Below are 21,293 nucleotides of genomic sequence, written 5' to 3' on the forward strand. Positions count from 1 at the left end.
CATCATTTTCTCGCATTCATGGAAAGTGTGAAAGAGGAATGCACCTTGTTCTAGTATTTAACTTCTATATAATCAGCACATATCATAGCCATGTCAACTACAGTTTCTTCCTTTCAGAGGTGCCTAGACAAAGAAGCTCTTCTCTTTACCTATTGTTGTCACTTCTTTAAAAGCTACAGAAACAGAGGTTGGGATCCACTGAGAGGAGTGTGTGTATCATTCTTCCATTTTACAACCTGTAAACACATTACATTATTATTGATATAGTTGATACATGATATACAGAAGGCAATTGTTTTAATGTTTGTTTGCACACTGTAACAGTCTTCTCTTTAATGTTTTAGTTAGAATTCACAATGCAAATTGTGCTTATTGTGTTTGCCATGCTTGTTTATTTGTCTACCTCATAACCGAGGCACTTCAGAAATGCTGTGTACCACAAGAAATGATGTGTGTCTTTACACTGAAGAATTTATGCTACTGGAAGATAACCATGCACCAGCAGGTCTTCGTTGACATTAACATTGACACTTGAAATACCATTTGATCTGCATACAAATGGAACCCAACTAGTGTCCCCTTTGCACTCTGTATGTTTGTGTCCTGCTTTTGGAACGTTCCTTCGCGGTACTTTTGTAGCTAAGTAAATTGGAGTGAGTCTCTATTTTAAATTGAGGATAATGTATTGAACACAATTTGAAATTGTCTTAAAGTTTATCTTACAAGCACTGCGTATTTTAATATTACGTTTTCTTCTTTTCTCATTTTATTCCCTTGAATATGTGCTTCAAGCTCCAAAGAATTTCATATTACTATTGCTGCAAATGAAACCATACCAAGTGTAGTGAATGCAACTGAAAACATTGGATCTGAGGTGAACATCAGCTATATGGTGAGAAATCATTTGTAGTCATTCATCTAAATATGATATCAAAGAGTGCATTCAATTACTGTATTTTATTATTTTCTTCGGAAACTATGAACACTGGGAAACCTATCAGTTAAAGGTGGAGAGTGTTGGTTGTTTTTAGATTTCATCAAAAAATGTCAATACCAATTATGTTCTGAGATTGTTTATTTTAAACGTGTATGTACTGTATAACGAATGTTTAGTGATGATGATAATAATAATCATTATAATGCTCACTAGTATTTCATCTCCTTCCCTTCTTTAAGATTTTAACAATGATTTCATTGAAAGGCTTAGTTAATATTTTGCCACTATAGTCTTTGCATTCCCTCAGTTTCACAAATGTCACAGACACAGAAGTGCATGTATCACAACCATATTTCCTCCATATATATCACTCTCTTGGCAGCTATTGAAAGAGTTAATCAAGGAACACATATGACTGACACACCAAGGTTGGATATCACTGTTGTGGCACGTTCTCGCCTATGTTGTTTTGCTCCTACTGGGAACATCGCTAACGGCCCACTCTTACACCTCTATAGAGTCTTAGTCAGAGAAGGGATCTCTACATGCATATTATTCTATGATACTTTTAAAAAGAAATCAACAATTTCTAATAATGTCCTCAAATATTATTTGATCTCCCTAAAACTATTCCAATTCCCATTTGTTCCATCGCTCCCCAGGTGTGTTTTTGGAGTCTTCACTGGGCCTTGCCAAGATGCCTTTGTAGGATATTCACTGGTGTGTGATAAGTTCCCTTAGAGGATCTCTCCAGAATGGGTTGGAGGAACCCACTTGGAAAGAGATGTCAAAATGAATATTTCACTTTGTTCTGAATTCCCTGGTTTCTGATTTTAATTTATGCTTTTTTCGCACTTCTTTCCTAGTCTGTGCAGTGGGCACTGTATCGGGTGCGTTGACTGATTTTTAAGTTGGACCTTCAAAGGACCCTTTTAGGACATTTTTTTCTTGTACTTTGTTACTTTGTTCTCTTCGTAGAATATCCTTTTAATTTCTGCTGGGGACTTAGCAGTTTGAAGTCATTCTAAGGAGGAGACCTTGTGGAGAGCCTGTTTTAATTTCTATTGCAGGCTCCAAACATATTTTATATGCCGAACTCAGGTTGTTTCCACAAGTTTAGACTGCTAAAGAAGGTTTTCCTCATGAAATAATCCTTCTCAAAGCAATACCGCTGCAAAGTACTGAATCAACCAAATGTGCTTTTCTCCCCTCTGCCCTTGAACCAAAACTCAAACCTTTCCAATTCCCTCACAAGTTTCAGCTCCTGTGACTTCCAAATCAAATTTCGCCTTTTTCTATACATACAGAAGATAATCGATGTCTGATGAGTATTACTATGCATATTCTTCATATGTTCAGCCAGTCCTCTAACACCATTACATATCCCAACTTTCATATTCATACAAAATGTGCTCTTCCAAACTCAATAATTTAGCCAGGCCCTGCAAGATAAACCACCAAGGACGATAGCTGCCTCGGATTTCTTCAAATGTGGAGACATATCCTACTGCATGTTAATAATAAACCCATTGGAGTAATTGGAGCAATATTGGTAACATGTACAGGCAAACATTGATTGAAAACAATTTTATGAAATACTTTTTTTCATCACGTTATTCAAATTGTGTACTATATAAATGATATACAATCAATTTAGACTAAATATCTACATGCATCCTGGGTCACAGTCAGCTTTCACTACCAACAATTAAACACACAATCACTCAAACTCAACCATACCACATGTATCCAACTATACAATATCATGCACCACACAAGCTAACAATGGGGTATTGAAAAGTCACTCCTCACAAACATTGTACAAAATGACTTCATCCAATTAATGTGTACATTCACATTTAAACCAATTCATTAACCCCTAATACATTCCATTAGTATTCAGACCTTCCTCTTCACAAGAAATAAACATACATTGTCATCATAATTAAAGGTTCTTGTGATATGTCATATGGCATAGATTGTAATGCACACTACGTTAATAGTGATCCCACGAAACCATTGTATTGTGCCAACATGAGTTTCGGTGGGGTCGCACAGTGGGAGCCACCTTCCTCAGGGTGCAAAATTCTGTTGTATCTGAGGAGGCTGTCACCCAGAGTCGATCTAGTGGATAAAAATGATAACACAATCATACAAATAATCCCCCAGCTAAAGTACAGGTCCTGTACATGCCTCAAAAGACAACTCCAATGCAAACAATCCCAACATTAAAAATGATAAATTAAGAGGCATCCATATCCAAAAGAATCCATGTACTAAGGTAAAGAGGGCAGACAGGAACCATCACCACAGGCCTTTACACCCAAGAGTGTGTGCCATGCACACCCAATGCGGGGAACTACATGTATGACAAAGTGCCATAACCACTGCAAGGACAGTTCTTGCATACCTCACAGATTGCTGTTGCTCAGATGCTGTCTCAAAAGAAATGTCCACACATACAGCAATATCCCAAGGGACTAGTCTGAAAAACAAGGGACCACACACCATTTTGCCTGATCGATATATCCCCAAGGAAACTGATCCCGGATAACCAGAAATAATCTACCCTTCATTGCAGTCAAACCAGGATGTAAGTGATTCTATGGCCCATATTTATACTTTTTGACTCAAAACTGCGCAAATGCAGTTTTGCGTCATAAAGTATAACGCCGGCTTGCGTGATTCCAGGGCGCCAGCCGGGCACCAAACTTATGGAATCCCGCAAGCCAGTGCAAAGAGTGGACTAGCATCAAAGAAAACGACGTTAGCCGGTGGGGGTGGCTGTTTGGGAGAAGGGGGTTTTGCACCAACAAATGGCATTCGGCTGATTAGAGGCAAAAGGAAATGCCTCTAACCAGCCTAGCCTCATTTTCCTATGCAAAACCATCCATACCACATGACTCCTATCTTAGAAAAGAGAGGAGTCATGCCCACCACCCCAATGGCCAGTACAGGGGACAAGGGTCATTTCAGGGCCCCCAATGGCACTTTAAAAATTAAAAGAATATTTACCTCTACTTACCTATACTTACCTGATATGGGGTCCCCCATCCCCTGGTGTCCTTCTGGTGTGGGTGGGGGTGTTCCTGGGGCGGGCACCTGTGGGCTCTTTTCATGGTCTTTCCTGCCCTGACCCAGGTGTTAAATAATGGTGCTAAGCAGGCTTAGGGCCATTATTGAGGTCCACCTCCACCCCGGGCACCATTTTTGCATGGGAGGATAAATAAGGCGATAGGGCCTTAGAGACAGTTTTTGGATGGGAACGCCTACCTTGCATCTCATTGACGCAAGGTAGGTTCACACATCCAGAAAATGACGCTAACGCCAATATTTTGACGCTACACAGGTCTAGAGTCAAAATATAAATATGGAGTTAAGTTTGCGCTGAATTAGTGTAAAAGAAAATATGTTATTTCAGCTCAAACAGAGTATAAATATGCCCCTATGTATATTATTACTCCCAGGGTATTGTAGCAGTCGAATAGTACCTCAAGACATTAGGATAGGTGTTGTAACCTGGATTCCAGCTTCTAAAATCTACAGGCCAGATAGAAGAAATGAGAACACAGCCTCATGTCGGCAATGCTTCAAGTCCCAGACCTACCAATAGAAAAAAGTACAAGGCCAAAGAAGTATAAGCACCAACTTCCAGCCAAGCCATACCAGAGCTTGAAAAAGGAGATGAAAACAGTGCAGTGCTAGAAGAGCGCAGATATCTGACTTGGAAACCAATAAGGGGCCCAGTGCTGGCCATTATAGTTATAGTAAAATAAATCTACACATCCCAGCTCAAAATATTAATGTAATCCAAAGGATACGCATGCCCAATTATGAATCAGAGCTACGGGGGCCCACAATTAATGGCAGAGGCATGGATATCGATACTAGGACCCCCCACTACTTATAAACAGAGACAGTCTCTCCAAGTGAGACACAATTTGAGAACTGAAGTAAAAATAAAATAAAACATGGTTTCAATTGGCCACACTGGCCCTTAGTACAAGAGTTACAGGACATAGCAATGCTAAAACTCAGAGCTAGGCTACCCAGATCAATCTCACTTCATTGTTCAAGGAGCTAAGGTTCAAATACAACCGCAGTCTCCTCATGTGATCACAGTTACAGAAGCTGGAAAGGGGTCACTGGACTCCTGACTTGTCAGAAAAATGCGGGTGCCATGTTGGAAAGGAGGACTACTGGTCATCGACTTAAGTTGACCAAGATCCATTAGCAACTCCACACTAGGGATACACAATGCATATAAAGAGGTCAGGCTAATGGATATGACAATTCTATATCCAGCCGTCAAGGTGGATGAAAAACATGCGCCATATTGGAACTCCAAACTGAGGGCACTTGATGCGTATAATGAGGTCAAGCTTATGGTGATGGACTATATCCGGCATTCAAAAGAATGGTTTTAAAATTAATGCCATATTGGAAGGGAGCAAGTACTACCGTCCACGGGTTCTGAGTGCCAGAAGGAATAAATCCACATTTCGAATGTAGAGAAAAGTCCAAATATAATGATAGAAAGGTGATGAAATGACTATTCTCCCACATTCAGACGAGTGTTGAAAGCAAAGCTGAACCCTTGTAATAATTACTAAAGAATGAGGTGCTTGTGTGAAGCCTAATACTTTAAAATGGGACTACCTCCACTAAAGTACGCTCCACAACATGTGATACTAGAGAGTGACAAAAAGTAGTAGGTGGCCACAGATGCTAAAGAATATGGCCTAGGGATTCCACCAAGTATAACAGAGAGGGCATACCAGAAAGACTTGTCACAAAAAGAGGACCCCGGACTAGGTCTAAGTAAAGGAAAAGGTGGGAGGGTGAAAGGAATCCAGCCTTAAATCCTAGCAGGAGCCCAGAACCAATGTCTGCATTAGAAACTCAGAGTGACAAATTGAACAAGACTACTAATTGATAGCATTCTCCCAAAGGAAGGATTCATTCAAACCCTTCTCATATGTTGTCAAGGGTATAAATCCAATATACTCCATTTCCCGTGTCAATTAGGATCCTTTCCGCGAATTGACTTTATCTTTTCCAAGGCAAGCCATTTAACTGTTTGTCCATATATTTCTCCTACATCCAGTGTTGGACCAAAGGGGTCAGCTCCTTCTGATTACGTATGGCTGATTTGTGTTCACTGTAGCATAGTCTAAATTCCCTGGTCGTTTCCCCAACATACTACAGCCCACAAGGGCAAAGTATGAGATAATTGACATTGGGCGTTCTACAGTTGGTCATATTAAAGAGATGAATAGTTTTATGTCCCAATGAGAAATCCTGGGAAGCAATGGCATAATCACACGAATGCCACATGACACATCTGTGGTTGCCTCTTATAGGATTTAATCCTATGATAGATCTTTGGGTGTCCTTCGTAGATACAGTCATATGTGATTTTACCAAAATATTACTCAGATTGAGGTTCCTCCTAAACGCAAACATGGGTTTATCCAATATTCCTTCTTCTGAGTTGACATTAAGGATGTGCCACTGTGAATTAATGATATGTCTAATTCTCTCATTGAAATTCGATGCTGTACCACTCATACAAGTTTGTCTTTATGTTCTTTATTTCCATTGGTAAACATGCTCTCCCTGTTGCAATATTTTGCTCTCTTTAAGGAGTCTTCCACCAAACTTTCGGATAACCACGATAGAGCAATGTGATCTTCAATGTCTCTGCATGTTGAAGGAAGTCCTCAACACTGGTGCAGTTCCAACACAGCCTAAGACACTGGCTAAATGGTATGCCTTGCTTCTGGCAGTGCGAATAATAGCTGCCAAAGTGGAGGAGCATAATCCTGGCTAACGGTGTCATGTATAATGATACCATGAGATTAAGATCTTGATATTTAATCACTATATATAGGAATTCCACTTGTGTGCGACTCTTCTGCCTGGTAAATTTCAGATTCTGGTCACATATATTTAACCATGCAAGGAATTCCTCCAATTGTATTTCATCCCCTCTCCAAATGAAGAAGATATTTTCTATATATCAAGACCACTGCTTCACATTTTCAAAGAATGGGGCATCTTCATTAAAGATATATATTCCCGTCTACAAATATGCCACACTTGGGGCACATGCGTCCCCTATGCTGACCCCTTTTATTTAACGAAAGATCTCACTATCAAATTTGAAGAAATTCTCATAGAGAACTATTTCCAGACATTTCATTATGACTTCCCATTGTAAGTTGTCATTTTGTTTCATTAATATGTCTTTGACTGTATAAAGTGTCTGTTGTTGAGGAATATTCGTGTACATCGCTTCAATGTCTAAAGTCACCAGGACTTCCCCCTGTGGATCAAATCCCAAAACTATTATCTTATTGACCATATGACCAGTACCCTTTACAAAGGAGGGCAACTCACCAACTAATGGCTTCAAAAGAACATCCACATATTTGGAAAGGGCCTCTGTTGCAGCACCAATAGTGGAAACAGTTGGGCGCAATGGAGGATCCCTAACAACTTAGTGGGTCTTGGCAACACCATATATTTCCGTGAGGTGAGTGGGTGCCTGATTGAGATAATCCAGTTCCTTTTTAGAAATGACACCCTGATTTGCAGCTTCTTGAATGATGGTCATTATTCGTTGTATAAATTTCTTCTCAGGGTCTCTCAATATTTTTTGATAGTGTTCCAGGACCTGTAGCAATGACTTAATTTTTTACTTGTATGTTTGTGTGGCTAATAACACAATGCCCCCCCATCACATGGTTTGACACTCATCTTGCTATCCTCACTTAGGCCCTCATTACAACCGCAGCGGTTGGTGTTAAAGCGGCGGTAATACCGTAAACAGGCCGGCGGAAAAAAAAAATGGAATCAAGACCATGGCGTAAACCGCCAACATAGACAGCCATTTTAACACTCCGACTGCCACAGCGGTAGAAACACACCACTTGGCGGTCACCGCCAACAGACAGACGGAAGACAATGTACCGCCCACACTATTATGAGAGGCCAATCCGCCACCTTTTCCGGGGCGGAACCAACGTGAACAAAAACACGGCGGAAACAGGACTTGGAAGGGAAAACACTCACCTCTCCACACCCCACGAGGAACCAGGACACCATGGAGCCAGAACTCCAAATATTCCCTGCAATGGTATTCCTGCTCCTCTATCAGGAGCAACAAAGACGGAGGCGACGACCACGGTGAGTACTGCACCTACAACACAGGGGAGGGGGGAGGGAAAAGAGAGTGACACACACACACACGCAACACGCAACACCCCCACCCCCACCCTCACCCTCAACACCATACACAGAAATACATGCTGCAACATTACATTTATGCCCCCCATAGCCCCCCTTCAAGAATGCAAGGCCAAAAGGAAATGAGTTGAATGATTGTAATCATGAAAAAAACAGTAGTCAAAACTCGAAATACAGTATATACAATTATGTACACCAACATCACAAGTCCGGATAGTGCACAAATTATTGTCCGTGGACCACTGGGCCCAAAATGAATGGGCAAGGCCCACACTCAATACCAGACTTCAAACAGAGAGAACACTGCAGGGGCATCAGATCAAAAAGGAACAGGCACCTCAGGGGGAAGGGAAGGGGGGCACCTCAGCCGGATGAGTGCACGACTCCACTGCTCCACGAGCGGGCTCCATGCCCACTGCTTCATCCTGGGGAGTGCAAATCCACAGTCTCTCAAGTCTCTCCAGTGGGTGGTTTGCCCCCTGCTGTATCCTTGGGAGTGCAAAGCCACAGTCTCTCAAGTCTTGTCAGTGGGTGGTTTGCCCACTGCTGTATCCTGGGGAGTGCAAAGCCACAGTCTCTCAAGTCTCTCCAGTGGGTGGTTTGTCCACTGCTTTATCCTGGGGAGTGCAAAGTCACAGTCTCTCAAGTCTCTCCAGCGGCTGGTTTGCCCACTGCTGTATCCTTGGGAGTTCAAAGCCACAGTCTCTCAAGTCTCTCCAGTGGGTGGTTTGCCCACTGCTTTATCCTGGGGAGTGCAAAGCCACAGTCTCTCAAGTCTCTCCAGTGGGTGGTTTGCCCACTGCTTTATCTTGGGGAGTGCAAAGCCACAGTCTCTCAAGTCTTTTCAGTGGGTGGTTTGCCCACTGCTGTATCCTGGGGAGTGAAAAGCCACAGTCTCTCAGGTGGATGCCTTTCTCCACTGGTTCTGGAGGGGGCTTTCTGCCCAGAGTGCTTCCTCCTGCCAAGGACTCAGGTAGTGGATGCCTTTCTCCACTGGTTCTGGAGGGAGCTTTGTGCCCAGAGTGATTCATCCTGCCAAGGACTCAGGTAGTGGATGTGATACTCCACTGGTTCTGGAGGGGGCTTTGTGCCCAGAGTGCTTCATCCTGCCAAGGACTGAGGTAGTGGATGGTTTTCTCAACTGTAGTGGTGCATTGTGGAAGCTGCCCAGTCTCTTGGAACTGACCACCAGGCTCCGTCGACTGACCAATGGGGATGGCAGCCATGTCTGTGGTGGTGCCACTGGCTCAGGATGTCGCGGTGTCAGTAGCGCCGGTGCTGGTAGGGGGCTCTGTGGCATCGGTGCTGACAGCGGATGCTGTGGCAGCAGTGCTGGCGGCGGCCTCTGTGGCATTGGCCCTGGCGGCAGACTCTGTGGCAGTGGTGCTTGCTGCGGACTCTGTGGCATCGGTGCTGGCAGCAGACTCTGTGGCAGCGGTGCTGGTGGCAGGCTCAGTGACTACAGTGCTGGTGGGGGGCTCAGAGACTGCGGTGCTGGTGGCAGGCTCAGTGTCTGCGGTGCTGGTGGCAGTGCTGGTGGCGGTTTAGGTGGCGGTCTTCTTCGCCGTACCGGTTGACTTCGACGTGGACAGAAGGTGTGACACAGGTCCCATAGTCGGTGCCACCATGCCCTCTCCTGACCTGCCCTTGATTTTCTGGCCCTTCCCCACCTTGGATGGTTGCGCAGCTGTCTTGCCACCATCACCTTTTGTTTTCCCTGAGCCCTTGGTGGCAGGTGTTTTCGCCTTCTCCCTCCGGAATGTGGGCAACTTTTTTACTTTTGCAAGTGGCGGAATGTCCTTGCCCTCGCTCCGTGGCACACTGGCAGCCCTGATGGTTGGCGCACTCCATGACCTCGCAGTTGCTGGCACCACTGTGCCTGGGGATGTGGTGGCTAAGGTGCTGGGCTGGGACCTGGAAAGCCTGGCCCTAGAGGAAGGACGGGGGAGAGGTGTAGGGAAGAGGTCAATGTTAGCCAGGAAAAGTTTTTTAGACACACTGGGACGGGTAGATGGAGGGGGTTTGGGAGTGGAGGTAGTGGTTGTAGGAGGTGTACATCTGCTGAATTTGGGTGAAGGTGCATGGGCTGGAGGCTGTTGTGAGGTGGATGGCTGTTGGGTGGGTGTGTGCCTGCGTTTGTGTACTTTGGGAGGAGGGCTCACAGACACACTGGTAGAGGACACTGGGGATGTGTGAATGGTAGTGGGGGTGGTGAGTGCACGTGAGCGGTGTGTGGTGATGGGCGTGCTGGTGATGGAGGTATTGGCTGAGGATGTAGTGCATGCAGGTGTGAGTGGAGATGAGACTGGGAGGGAGGAGGGAGACGTGGAGGAAGGGGACACAGTGGAGGAAGTGGATGTTGGTATGTGTGCGTGGGTATGATGCTGGTGTGAGTGGCTGTGAGATGTGTGGTGCTTCTGTTTGCCTGAGCTACTCTTGTGTGTTGACGTGTGTGCATGCAGGTCTGATGGTATGCTTGGGATAGGCTGAGGTACAGGGGATTGTGTCTTGGTGGAGGAAGTTGGAGGGGGGAGGCTGGACACAGGGACAATGGCTGCCATCAGTGCTGAGGCCAGAGCCTGAAATGCTCTCTGTTGGGCTGCCTGGCCAGAATGAATGCCCTCCAGGTATGCATTTGTTTGTTTCAAATGCCTGTTGACACCCTGGATGGCATTCACAATGGTAGATTGCCCAACAGTGAGGGATCTCAGGAGGTCAATAGCCTCACTGAGGGCAGCAGAGCAGACTCGGGCAGGACCTGGGGTGCCTGGAGCGAAGGAGATGCCCAGCCTCCTGGTTGAGCGGCCACGAGACACACGCTGAGGGGCTTCTGGGAGGGCGGTGCTGGTAGGGGGGGTGGCGTCTGTACCTGTTTATGCGGGGGCACAGAGGGCCCGCCACCGCAAGGGAGCTCCCATCAGAGGAGGAGTCGCTGTCGCTGAAGTCACCTCCTGTCCCCGCCGTGGAGCTCCCCTCGCCCTCTGTCCCACTGGTGGCTTCAGACTCCGTTGTCTCGCCCTCCAGGGCGAAGTGGGATGCCACTGCTCCTCCGTCTGATGATGCTATTGCACACAAGAACAGGGAAACCACAAAAAGGGTGGGGGAAAGACAGAAAAAAGACATGTTCAGTGCATGCAATACCACTACCGTTGGCGGACACTACAAAACACAGCAGCCCTCTGCACTATGCCATGCACTTAGAGTTCCTAGAGTAACCACATGCTCATGGAGTACAAGGCCTATGCCCGATTGCTGCACACATGGAAGTCACAGGAGCCTGACTAGGTATAGATGGCTCTTACTACTGGTGGGGTTGGGGTGCCACTTAGCCTGCCTCACAAAGGGTCCTTGGCTACAAGGCTCGCCCTAGCCTGGGGAACCCACAGCCCTCCTCCCCCACCCAGACACCTCCAATGCGCGCAGAGTCAGATGGATGTGACTGTACTCACCCCCGTGTGGCTGCTGTGATGCCCTCAAGTGCCCATCCAACTCCGGATACGCCACCGCCAGGATCCGGAACATCAGGGGAGTCATGGTGTGACGGGCACCCCTCCCACATTGGGAGGCTATCCCCAGCTGGGCCTCTGACGTCTTCTTGCTCCAGCGTCGAAGGTCCTCCCATCTTTTACGGCAGTGGGTGCTCCGTCTTTGGTGGACCCCCAGGGCCCGGACATCCTTGGCGATGGCACGCCAAATATCCTTCTTCTGGTGGGCGCTGACCTAGAGGAATAGTACAGGGGAACAGGAAAACTTTAACCGTCCGGACCGTCACAGTCATTGGCCCACGTTCCCACCCTTGCCCTGACGCACATACACTCAGCGTCCGCACATGCAGGCCTCAGTCCCCCCGCATGTATCTTCCATCCACACCACTCCAAACAGGCATTGCCCATGCAGCATGCTCACAGTGTACTCACCTGTTTGTCTGGAGGACCGTACAGTTGTGTGTACTGGGGGAGGACCCCATCCTCTAACTTCTGCAACTCCTCCAAAGTGAAGGCAGGGGCCCGTTCCCCAGACACATGAGCCATCGTCGCTTCCAGACTGAGGTCACAGCAGCACTTGCAGTGTAGGTCCTCTCCTGTCGAAGGTCAGGTATCAAGTGAGTGAACAGACAGAAAATGGCGGTCATATCCGCGGCAGTGCGTACCATCACCGCCGGCATACATCGTCATTGGCTCCTGGGACCCATAGGGTCCAATGTTAACCAATGCAGGATTGCGCTGCGGTCTTCGACTGCCTACCGCGACGGTGTAGAACGCCAGCGCAGTTACCTCATATCCCCTTGTCCCACCATACAGGTCAGGCAGCCGCCATTTCAAGGGGCCACATGACATTAATAATAACTGTGTCACACCTATCTCGGCCTTGCATACACACAGTAACAGGAACATTGCGGATTCACAAGTGTTTGCTACTGACATTTAGTTATACCTCAGTGTTGGCTGACTCTCTGCTCACTGTTCTCCTCCATAGGGCACGTCCGCTGGGACAGGTGGTGAGATGGTGGCATCCTCCGGTGTACAGACTGATGGTGGACCTGTTGACAATGGAAGAGAGACATGTAATAGTCACCTACAGACTTGATCGTGTAACAATCCAGGAACAGTGTACCCAGTTGGAGCCAGACCTGATGTCAGCAATCTGCCATCCCACAGGAATCCCCCCTCTAGTGCAGGTCCTGTCAGAACTCCATTTCCTGGCAAGTGGGTCTTTTCAAACAACAGTGGCCATTACATCAGGGATGTCCCAGCCTATGTTCTCAAACGTGTTGTCCAGAGTGTTGTCTGCCCTGCTGAAACACATGCACAGCTACATCGTTTTCCCTCAGTTGGAGGATTTACCAACAGTGAAAGGTGACTTCTATGCCCTGGGACATCATAGGTGCCATTGATGGGACACATGTGGCCTTGGTACCCCCCCGCAGGAGTGAACAGGTGTACAGAAACTGGAAGAGCTACCATTCAATGAATGTGCAGATGGTGTATTTGGCCGACCAGTACATCTCCCATGTGAATGTCAAGTTTCCTGGCCCAGTGCATGAAGCTTACATTCTGAGGAATAGCAGCATCCTGTATGTGATGGGGCAACACCAGAGGCACCGTGTGTGGCTAATAGGTGAGGACAAGGACCCTGTACCCTGTGAATAGTTGTCTGGGTGTGGGGTTGTCCCTAAGGGTTAGTGTGTCTAACAGTTGTCCCTCGACATTTGCAGGGGACTCTGGTTACCCCAACCTGTCATGGCTACTGACCCCAGTGAGATATCCCAGGACAAGGGCAGAGGAAAGCTACAATGAGGCACATGGGCGAACTAGGGGAGTGATCTTAAGGACCTTCGGCCTCCTGAAGGCCAGGTTCCAGTGCCTCCATATGACAGGTGGTTCTCTTTACTACTCACCAAAGAAGGTGTGCCAGATCATCGTGGCCTGCTGTATGCTGCACAACCTGGCATTGCGACGACAGGTTCCTTTTCTGCAGGAGGATGGTCCAGAAGGAGGTCTTGTGGCAGCTGTGGAGCCTGTGGACAGTGAAGAAGAGGAGGCAGAAGAAGAGGATATCGACAACAGAAACAACGTTATCCAGCAATACTTCCAGTGAGACACAGGTAAGAAGATGTCACTGCCTCACTGCCTCACACCTCTCATACAATTGTTAGACCTATCATATGTCAGTCACTTTCACCCAGTGAATGGGCCCTGACTTGTCAATTTGCCTTTCCATTTCACAGATGTGGATCCCACTGTCTGACCTCTGCTATATTACCTCATGGACTAGAGCTGTGTTACATCGGTGTGTTGACAATACAATCGACATTGCTATATTCCATAGTTATTGCAAATATACATTTGTGAAAGCACAGACTGACTCCAGCTTGTTTTGTGATTCAAAGGTGTTTATTTCAGTGCACAATAGTGGAAGGGGTTGTAAAATGGGCAGGGGTGATGGTGGAGGAATGTCCATGGCAGATTTCAGTCTATTTGTTTCACAGGTGCATTGTCCAGAGGGGCATAGGAAGTGGAGCTAGGGCAGTTGATGGATAGACAGGGTGACGAAGTGGGACAGAGGGATGACAATCAGGGGGGTCTCATTTCCTGGCGGGGGTCCTGGCATTGTTCTCCGTCTTTGTCCTGGATCTCAGGGACCATTTGCGGGGTGGTTCTCCTTCTGCAGTGGGTGGGATGCTGGTGTTGTGGTCCTGTGGCGGTGCCTCCTGTCCACTAGCGGAGGCGGAGGTGGTGGGCTGTTCATCATCCAGGCTAGTGTCAGGGGCCCCTTGTTGTGCCATAGTGTCCCTCCTGGTGTTCACAAGGTCCTTCAGCACCCCTACAATAATGACCAGGGCGGTGTTGATGGCCCTAAGTTCCTCCCTGATCCACAGATACTGTTCCTCCTTCAGCCGCTGGGTCTCCTGAAACTTGGCCAGTACCGTTGCCATTGTCTCCTGGGAATGATGGTACGCTCCCATGATGTTGGAGAGTGCCTCGTGGAGAGTGGGTTCCCTGGGGCTGTCCTCCCCCTGTTGCACAGTAGTCCTCCCAGTTCCCCTGTTTTCCTGTGCCTCTGTCCCCTGAACCGTGTGCCCACTGCCCCAGGTCCCTGATTTTATTGGGTTGGTGGGTTTGCCTGGGTTCTCTGTAGTGGTGGACACACTGCTGCTTGACATGTCCTGGGGACAGAGGAATGAGCCCGCTGGGTGGGTGTTGTGCTTTTGTTTCCTGAGGGGGGAGGCTCTGTGGTGGCTTGTGCCAGTGTCAGGGGAACCGACTGTCCCGAGGTCCCAGATGGGCTGGGCTGGTCATCTTGATCCAGTTGGACAGAGCTGCTGTCATCACTGTTCTCCTCTTCTGTGGCGGGAGTGGACATGTCTGGAACCTCCTGTCCGGTGACGTTGGGTAGGGGTCCTGCAGGGGTGTAAAGGCATGATTATTGCATCTGTGTTTGCCATTGTGTGCAATGGGTGGGTGATCCTGTACTCCAGTGCTTGCATTCTTGTGTAGGACCTTGTGTGATAATTGGTTTGGGGATCTGTGTGGGTATCTGTCGTGGACATGCTTTGGTGATGGGTGCCCATGCTTTGGTGTTGCATGCAGGGCTTGGTGTTGGGATGTGTGGGTTGTGATAGTGGGACATTTGTGAGGTGTTGGAGTGATGGGGGTGAGGGTGGGGTATATGATAGCATGCAGGTAGGGTGCGGGATGTAATAGTTAAGATTTGCCTTACCAGAGTCCATTCCTCCTGCTACTCCTGCGAGGCCCTCAGGATGCAATATTGCCAAGACCTGCTCCTCCTATGTTGTTAGTTGTGGGGGAGGAGGTGGGGGTCCGCCGCCAGTCCTCTGAACTGCAATCTGGTGTCTTGGACCACGGAACGCACCTTCCCCCGTAGGTCGTTCCACCTCTTTCTGATGTCATCCCTAGTTCTTGGCTGCTGTCCCACTGCGTTGACCCTGTCTATGATTCTGCGCCATAGCTCCATCTTCCTAGCTATGGAGGTGTGCTGCTCCTGGATCCGAATAGCTGTGGCTCTACCCGGACGATTTCCTCCACCATGACCCTGAGCTCCTCCTCAGAGAACCTGTGATGTCTTTGCGGTGCCATGGTGTGGTGTGGGTGATGTGTGAGGTGGTGTGTGTTGTGATGTGTGAGGGGATGTGTTTGTGTGTGTTGTCTGAGGTGCGTGGATGTTGTGTGAGTGATGGTGTTGTGTGCCTGTGGATGCTAGTATTGTTGATGGTGGTGTCTCTCTCTGGGCTTCTTTCTCAATATTTGTCATAGGGGTTTGTGGGTGAAGTGGGTGTGTGTTTTATATTGTATTGAGTGTGTGGGAGTGGTGTGTGTATGTGTATCAGGTGTGTGTATTTCGAATTGTCCAATGTGGTTGTGTTTTGAAATTGTGTGTGTATTTTGAGCGCAGTGATACTGTGGGCTTATTACTGTTAGAGTGACGGTGTCGGTTTTGTTTTCGCCAGTTTATCACTGACCTTTGGTGTGGCGGACTTGTGTGGGTGTCTGGATTTTGGCGGATTCTGGCCTGTGGGTCGTAATAGCTGTAGCGGAATTCCGCCGCCGCAGCGGTGTGTTGAAGGTCTTCTGCATGGCGGTAAGTGGGATTTACCACCAATGTTGTAATGAGGGCCTTAGTTTCTTAAGTTCCAAGCTTTCCTTTTTAATGAAGTTATAAGGAGCTTAGGTTTAAATTTAGTAATTTTCTGGATTTTCCTAAGGATTGCTTTTTCAAATAGTTCAACTTCTGGCCCCGATCTGTCCAAAGATGGACTAAAAATGGAAGGAGCTTTCAAGGGCATCATATTCTCTTCACTTGAATCATGCACTGACATATAGTACTTTATACGCCTGATCCAGTGAAAAACTGCAAACAAATCTTTGTTAAGCTCAAACTCACACCCCCTCCTAGAAATAAATGAAAGCCCTCTAATCAAGAGGTCCTTCATGATGGGTTTCAGCTCCTTGCTTCTAAGATTAAAAACTGGAATTGAGTTCAGTTCCTGCAGTATTGTTGCTGCCTGGTCTGGAGGTAATGGAGGGCTGAGTCCAGGTTTGAATATCTGTTCCTTTTCTTGTTCTGAAACCTGGGTTGTTTGCCCCTCCTGAGTATTAACAATGGTTCTGTGTGTTATACTCCTCAAATTGATTATGTTGGTTCCCAAAAGTATCAAATAGATGGGAACTACCCTCCCCTTCAGACTCCGATGTATCAGAGAAGGTTATAATCTTCTTGCTGGTCCAGTGCTGTCTATCAGCTTGGGGTGCCCCAATCCAAGCTAAATTATAATAGTTATCAAACGGATATGGGTAAAATAGTTCCTGAGAGAAATATTGAATATCTTTTTTGAACTTATCTGTTTTCCTCTTGATTAGATATTCACAGAATGAGTCTAACTCCCCATTAACTTCCTCAATTATCTTTTTTCCCTTTAAAGCATTACACTGTTTCAGTTTTTGTTCTAAATCATCGATCTCCTTGCTCAGAATACCCAACAATTCCCTTGCAGTCTTGATAGTGAGACGTATCCAATATTGTGAAAATATGTTCAGGATGAGGGACCACTTCTCCAAAAAATTTCTGATCTCCACAAATAGTCCAGGGAGTTTCTCACCCAAAGCCCTATGGGAATAACACTAGCATTTAAATATTCCAGCATGAAATCTGCATGTGCCATTGTACGTTTAACTTTCTTTAACAAATTAAGTCACTTTGTCCATTCATTATTGAGACTCTTTGGCCATGTACTAGATCTATCATAAATATTACCCTGCGCCAAAATAGGAACAAACCAACACTAGAAGTTGTAGTTTCTAAACTAGGTGTATGGGGACATTCCAAAGACGTTTTAAATGTTCAGAAAATTTCAATTGTCTTAACCTTTACAAAAATCCGAATTCATAAGTGTATTTCTGCCAGACCAAACCTGAATGACTTTGCAGCACCTAAACATTTGGCTGCCGGACCGTTTATCAAACTCCCAACATTTGTAAGCTGGAGTGAAAGCTTTTCAAACCTAAATCTTTCTTAATACCCTCAAATCACCAAATATTCTATAACATGTATACATATTTTAAGGGATTTAAGTTAGTTACACAACTATGGGAATTTGTTCTTTTTAGCCCTGTAAGTCTTAGGCTAGTCTTTGCTCACAATTTATGCCTAATTACCTCAATTTGTCTGCTAAAATTATTTTTTGTTGGCCTCAGGATGGCTAACCAGTGCTAATGTGCTCACTCCTCTAGATTGCTTTACACCTGATTAGCAAATATATTTTACTTGTAGACCCTTGTAAAGTGGTATATCATATTCCGAGGGCCTGAAAATTAAATGCTACAAGGGGACCTGCCGCACATATAGTGCCACCCACTTATGTAGCCCATTAAAACATGTCCTAGGTCTACCGTTGCCAATTCAACTTGGCAATATAACACCCTTGGCAGACTTTATACTCCGTTTGTATTACATATAGGTCACCCCTATGGCAGGATCTAGTCAGCCCATAGGGCAGGGTGCATTGTAATGAAAATATAATTTTTCTATGTCTTGGTAGTGAAAACCTGTCCCATTGGATAACATTTGGTTGCTGTGTTGCATTTAGTAAGTGCTAACATTTGACTGGTAACAGGTAGGCATTTCATGTTTGGTATCTATGGAATTATAATGAAATATCCTCTTTAATTCAAAATTCTGATTTTAAATAACAATTTTGAAAATGCCACTTTTTTGGAAGTTGGCATTTTCCTTTTCTTATCGTTTTGGTGCCTGCCTGTCATATGTCACATGACTGGGTGCAACTGGCAGACTTTGTGAATTCTTCCTGGACAGTCACACAATTGAAGGATTAGGTTGCTGAATTGGCCTTCTGCTTGCAGGATGGAGGGGCAGAGCTGAGCTCAGCCCCACTTGAAACTGAATAGGCTGTGCTGTACCTGCACACAAAGGGCTTGTCACCCCCAAATTGTGTCTGTAGCCAACCTGGAGCCAGGGCAGGGTAGAAAAGAAATTCTGAACACTTTAAGGGAAAAACTCTAGAATCTTCTCCCAAATTCAAAGGAGGCACCAGGAATTAAAATAGAGTGCTCTCTCTCACAGCCTGCTACTGTGGCCTGCACCTGAAAAGACTAATTTGCTGCCTGCCTTGAACCCTCAGAGCCAGCCCTGCTGTTTAAGACATGCATCTTCATCTGAGTCCAGGACTACCAGAGTTACTCCAAGGGGTAGTTTGTTTTCCTCCTGTTCCTCCAGTTCAGAGCCACAGGGACATAAAAGTCTCCCACCATCTTGAACCCACACCTGGACCCACCCTGGTGCTAAAGATGCCCACATAGCCAAAATCCAAAACTTACTTTTGGGCTAAAAACTGCTCTGAGAACTGAGAAAAGACTGAGGCTAACCTCCTCACTGATTTTCCCACTGTACATCATCGGTCCACCTGACTTTGCAGCTACTCCTGCTATCTTCTTCACCACAGCAACAAAACCTGTTCAGCAGTTCTTTGCCAAAGGGTTATTTGACTGCCTGGAACTGTCTTTGGCTACAGCCTCTTTTTCTTGTACTACTGGAGATTTTCAACTTCCAAAACAGTGACTAAGTCCAAACGTAGAAATCTTTACCGCAACTTCATCCAGAGGTTCTCAACAACAATGCTCCTTCCTCAGACACTGCCTGCAGCCTTATCCCACTGAATTTTACCTTCTAAGAATTTTTTTCTTGAAAATTCTTCCAAGTCTAAAGGTAAGCACCAACTGGGCCCAATCCACTTCTTGTATCCGACCTGTATTCCACGACAGTTGACCATATTTTTCGACTTTGGCCCAGACTTCGTCTGCGGTTGGTGCAAGTTTTTACCACAAACGTTAATAAAAATTAAAAACTCCAGTTCTACTCATTGGAAGTTTAGCTGTTTTGGTCTCAAATAATTTATTAAAATCTACTCTATTGTTCTAAATTGGCATGGGACTTTTCTTGTGTTGTGCTTTCACTTTATTACTGTTTGTGTGCTGCATAAATACCTTACACACTGCTTCTAAATTAAGCCTGACTGCATTTGGGCCTAGCTACCCAGTTTTAATACTGTTTAATTTAGTCACATTTTGTGGTTCACCCAGGGATTTTGGCTGATGTTTGACCAGAGCCCACACCCAAGTGAACTAGCAACCCCATTTTTCATAGTTCTCATGATGTGTGCACGTGATTGTTTTTGATAAGGTAACACATTATTTCTATTGTACCTGACAGTGTTTAGCATTCAGTAAAAGGGAAATATTTTCTGTTCCTCGCCGCCATGTTAAATAATCTGGGGGCTCTATTTATAGTCTATCCATTTATACACTCATAATCCCATGTATGGTCTTTAAACAGAGCAGATGAAACAAGGCATCCGCCAATTTTATAGAGGTGTCCTGCAATCGCCAGACTCTAAATAACCACCTCTGTCAATGCACACTGAGTTTGTCCTCTCTGTGGATAAGTGTTTGTCAAAATAGGTTGAGAGCTATGATCATAACACACCGTTGAATCCAGCTGTCATGCATGGTAATTGGTTTGCATGGATTCATTTGTGGTTCATTGAATGCGACTCCGAAGATTTTTTAGAGATACAGGTTGCAAAACTACGGTTATCAAAACCCTTTACGTTTTAAATGTTCAAGGTCTTGACTGGTTCTAAGTAACCTTGTACATTACGAACTGCAATTTATACTTTTAACAATGAAATAATTGTACTGATTTACTGTTGCTCGAAATCGTAAATTACAACAAAACATGTGGAGGAGCTAGTAATAAAAGCTGCTGTTTCTTCCAGATTGAGAAAGATGTAAAGTTTCACATGCCAGCTCTGAGTCTGCTCATTTCATTTCCATACGAAACTCCAAGTGGGAGCTTTATCCTGTACCTGACCAACGTCTCCTCATCTCCTGTAAGTATTGATCATACTACTGAACCTTTATACTGTCCTTATTGTTCCCTGCAAACCTACCCTATGAATTAGGATATATTGGAATCGAGTGTGCTAATTTATGACTCAGAAATGTGCATGCTAAGAAATACAACTGATTTCTCATACAATATGGCAGTGCTCCAGCAATTTATGTGTTCACACTAATTAGGGTAAAGAGGACCAAAGATTAAAAAGTGTGCTACTTGTGTCTATATACTGCTTTTTATGGGCATCAGAAGTATTTTCCCACCCAGGATTAACTTAGGTTCCCATACCGTTGCCAGAAATGGCAAATTCCAGGATCCTAATTCACAGAATCAAGATCTGCCAATATTTACACCTGAAATAAAATATAATACAATGCAAAATCCACCAGCAGGGTGGACTTTCCACAGTATCAGATTATAGCATATCGAAGACATTGAATGCCCATAAAGTCATACGTTTGCATATATTCTTAAGCCTTCCTAATGATTTTAAACCACAGTTATACACCTATTGCAAGTACCCCCAAAGTCTGCCCCAAGTGTGTAAACTGGGTTTTGAAAGATGTTTAAGGACATGTAAGGTGTTTATGCACTGGATAAAATCTGTATAGATAAAAAAAGGTGAAGTGCAATTACAAGCTAGCAACGCTCCACCAGTCTGTGGTGAAGTATG

At 45.6% G+C, this 21,293-nt stretch overlaps 1 protein-coding gene across 1 annotated transcript in view; it reads left to right on the forward strand.

Annotated features, from left to right (window-relative positions):
* The window catches only part of ITGA1 (integrin subunit alpha 1), a 795,992-nt gene that overhangs the window by 696,229 nt on the left and 78,470 nt on the right, over positions 1-21,293 (forward strand). Inside the window, exons 24-25 of the mRNA XM_069221693.1 lie at positions 793-892; positions 20,499-20,612. Of these exons, the coding sequence (XP_069077794.1) occupies positions 793-892; positions 20,499-20,612 (214 nt within the window). The remainder of the gene's footprint in view (positions 1-792; positions 893-20,498; positions 20,613-21,293) is intronic.

Source organism: Pleurodeles waltl, chromosome 1_1, assembly GCF_031143425.1.
Source record: "Pleurodeles waltl isolate 20211129_DDA chromosome 1_1, aPleWal1.hap1.20221129, whole genome shotgun sequence".
Classification (NCBI taxonomy): Eukaryota; Metazoa; Chordata; class Amphibia; order Caudata; family Salamandridae; genus Pleurodeles; species Pleurodeles waltl.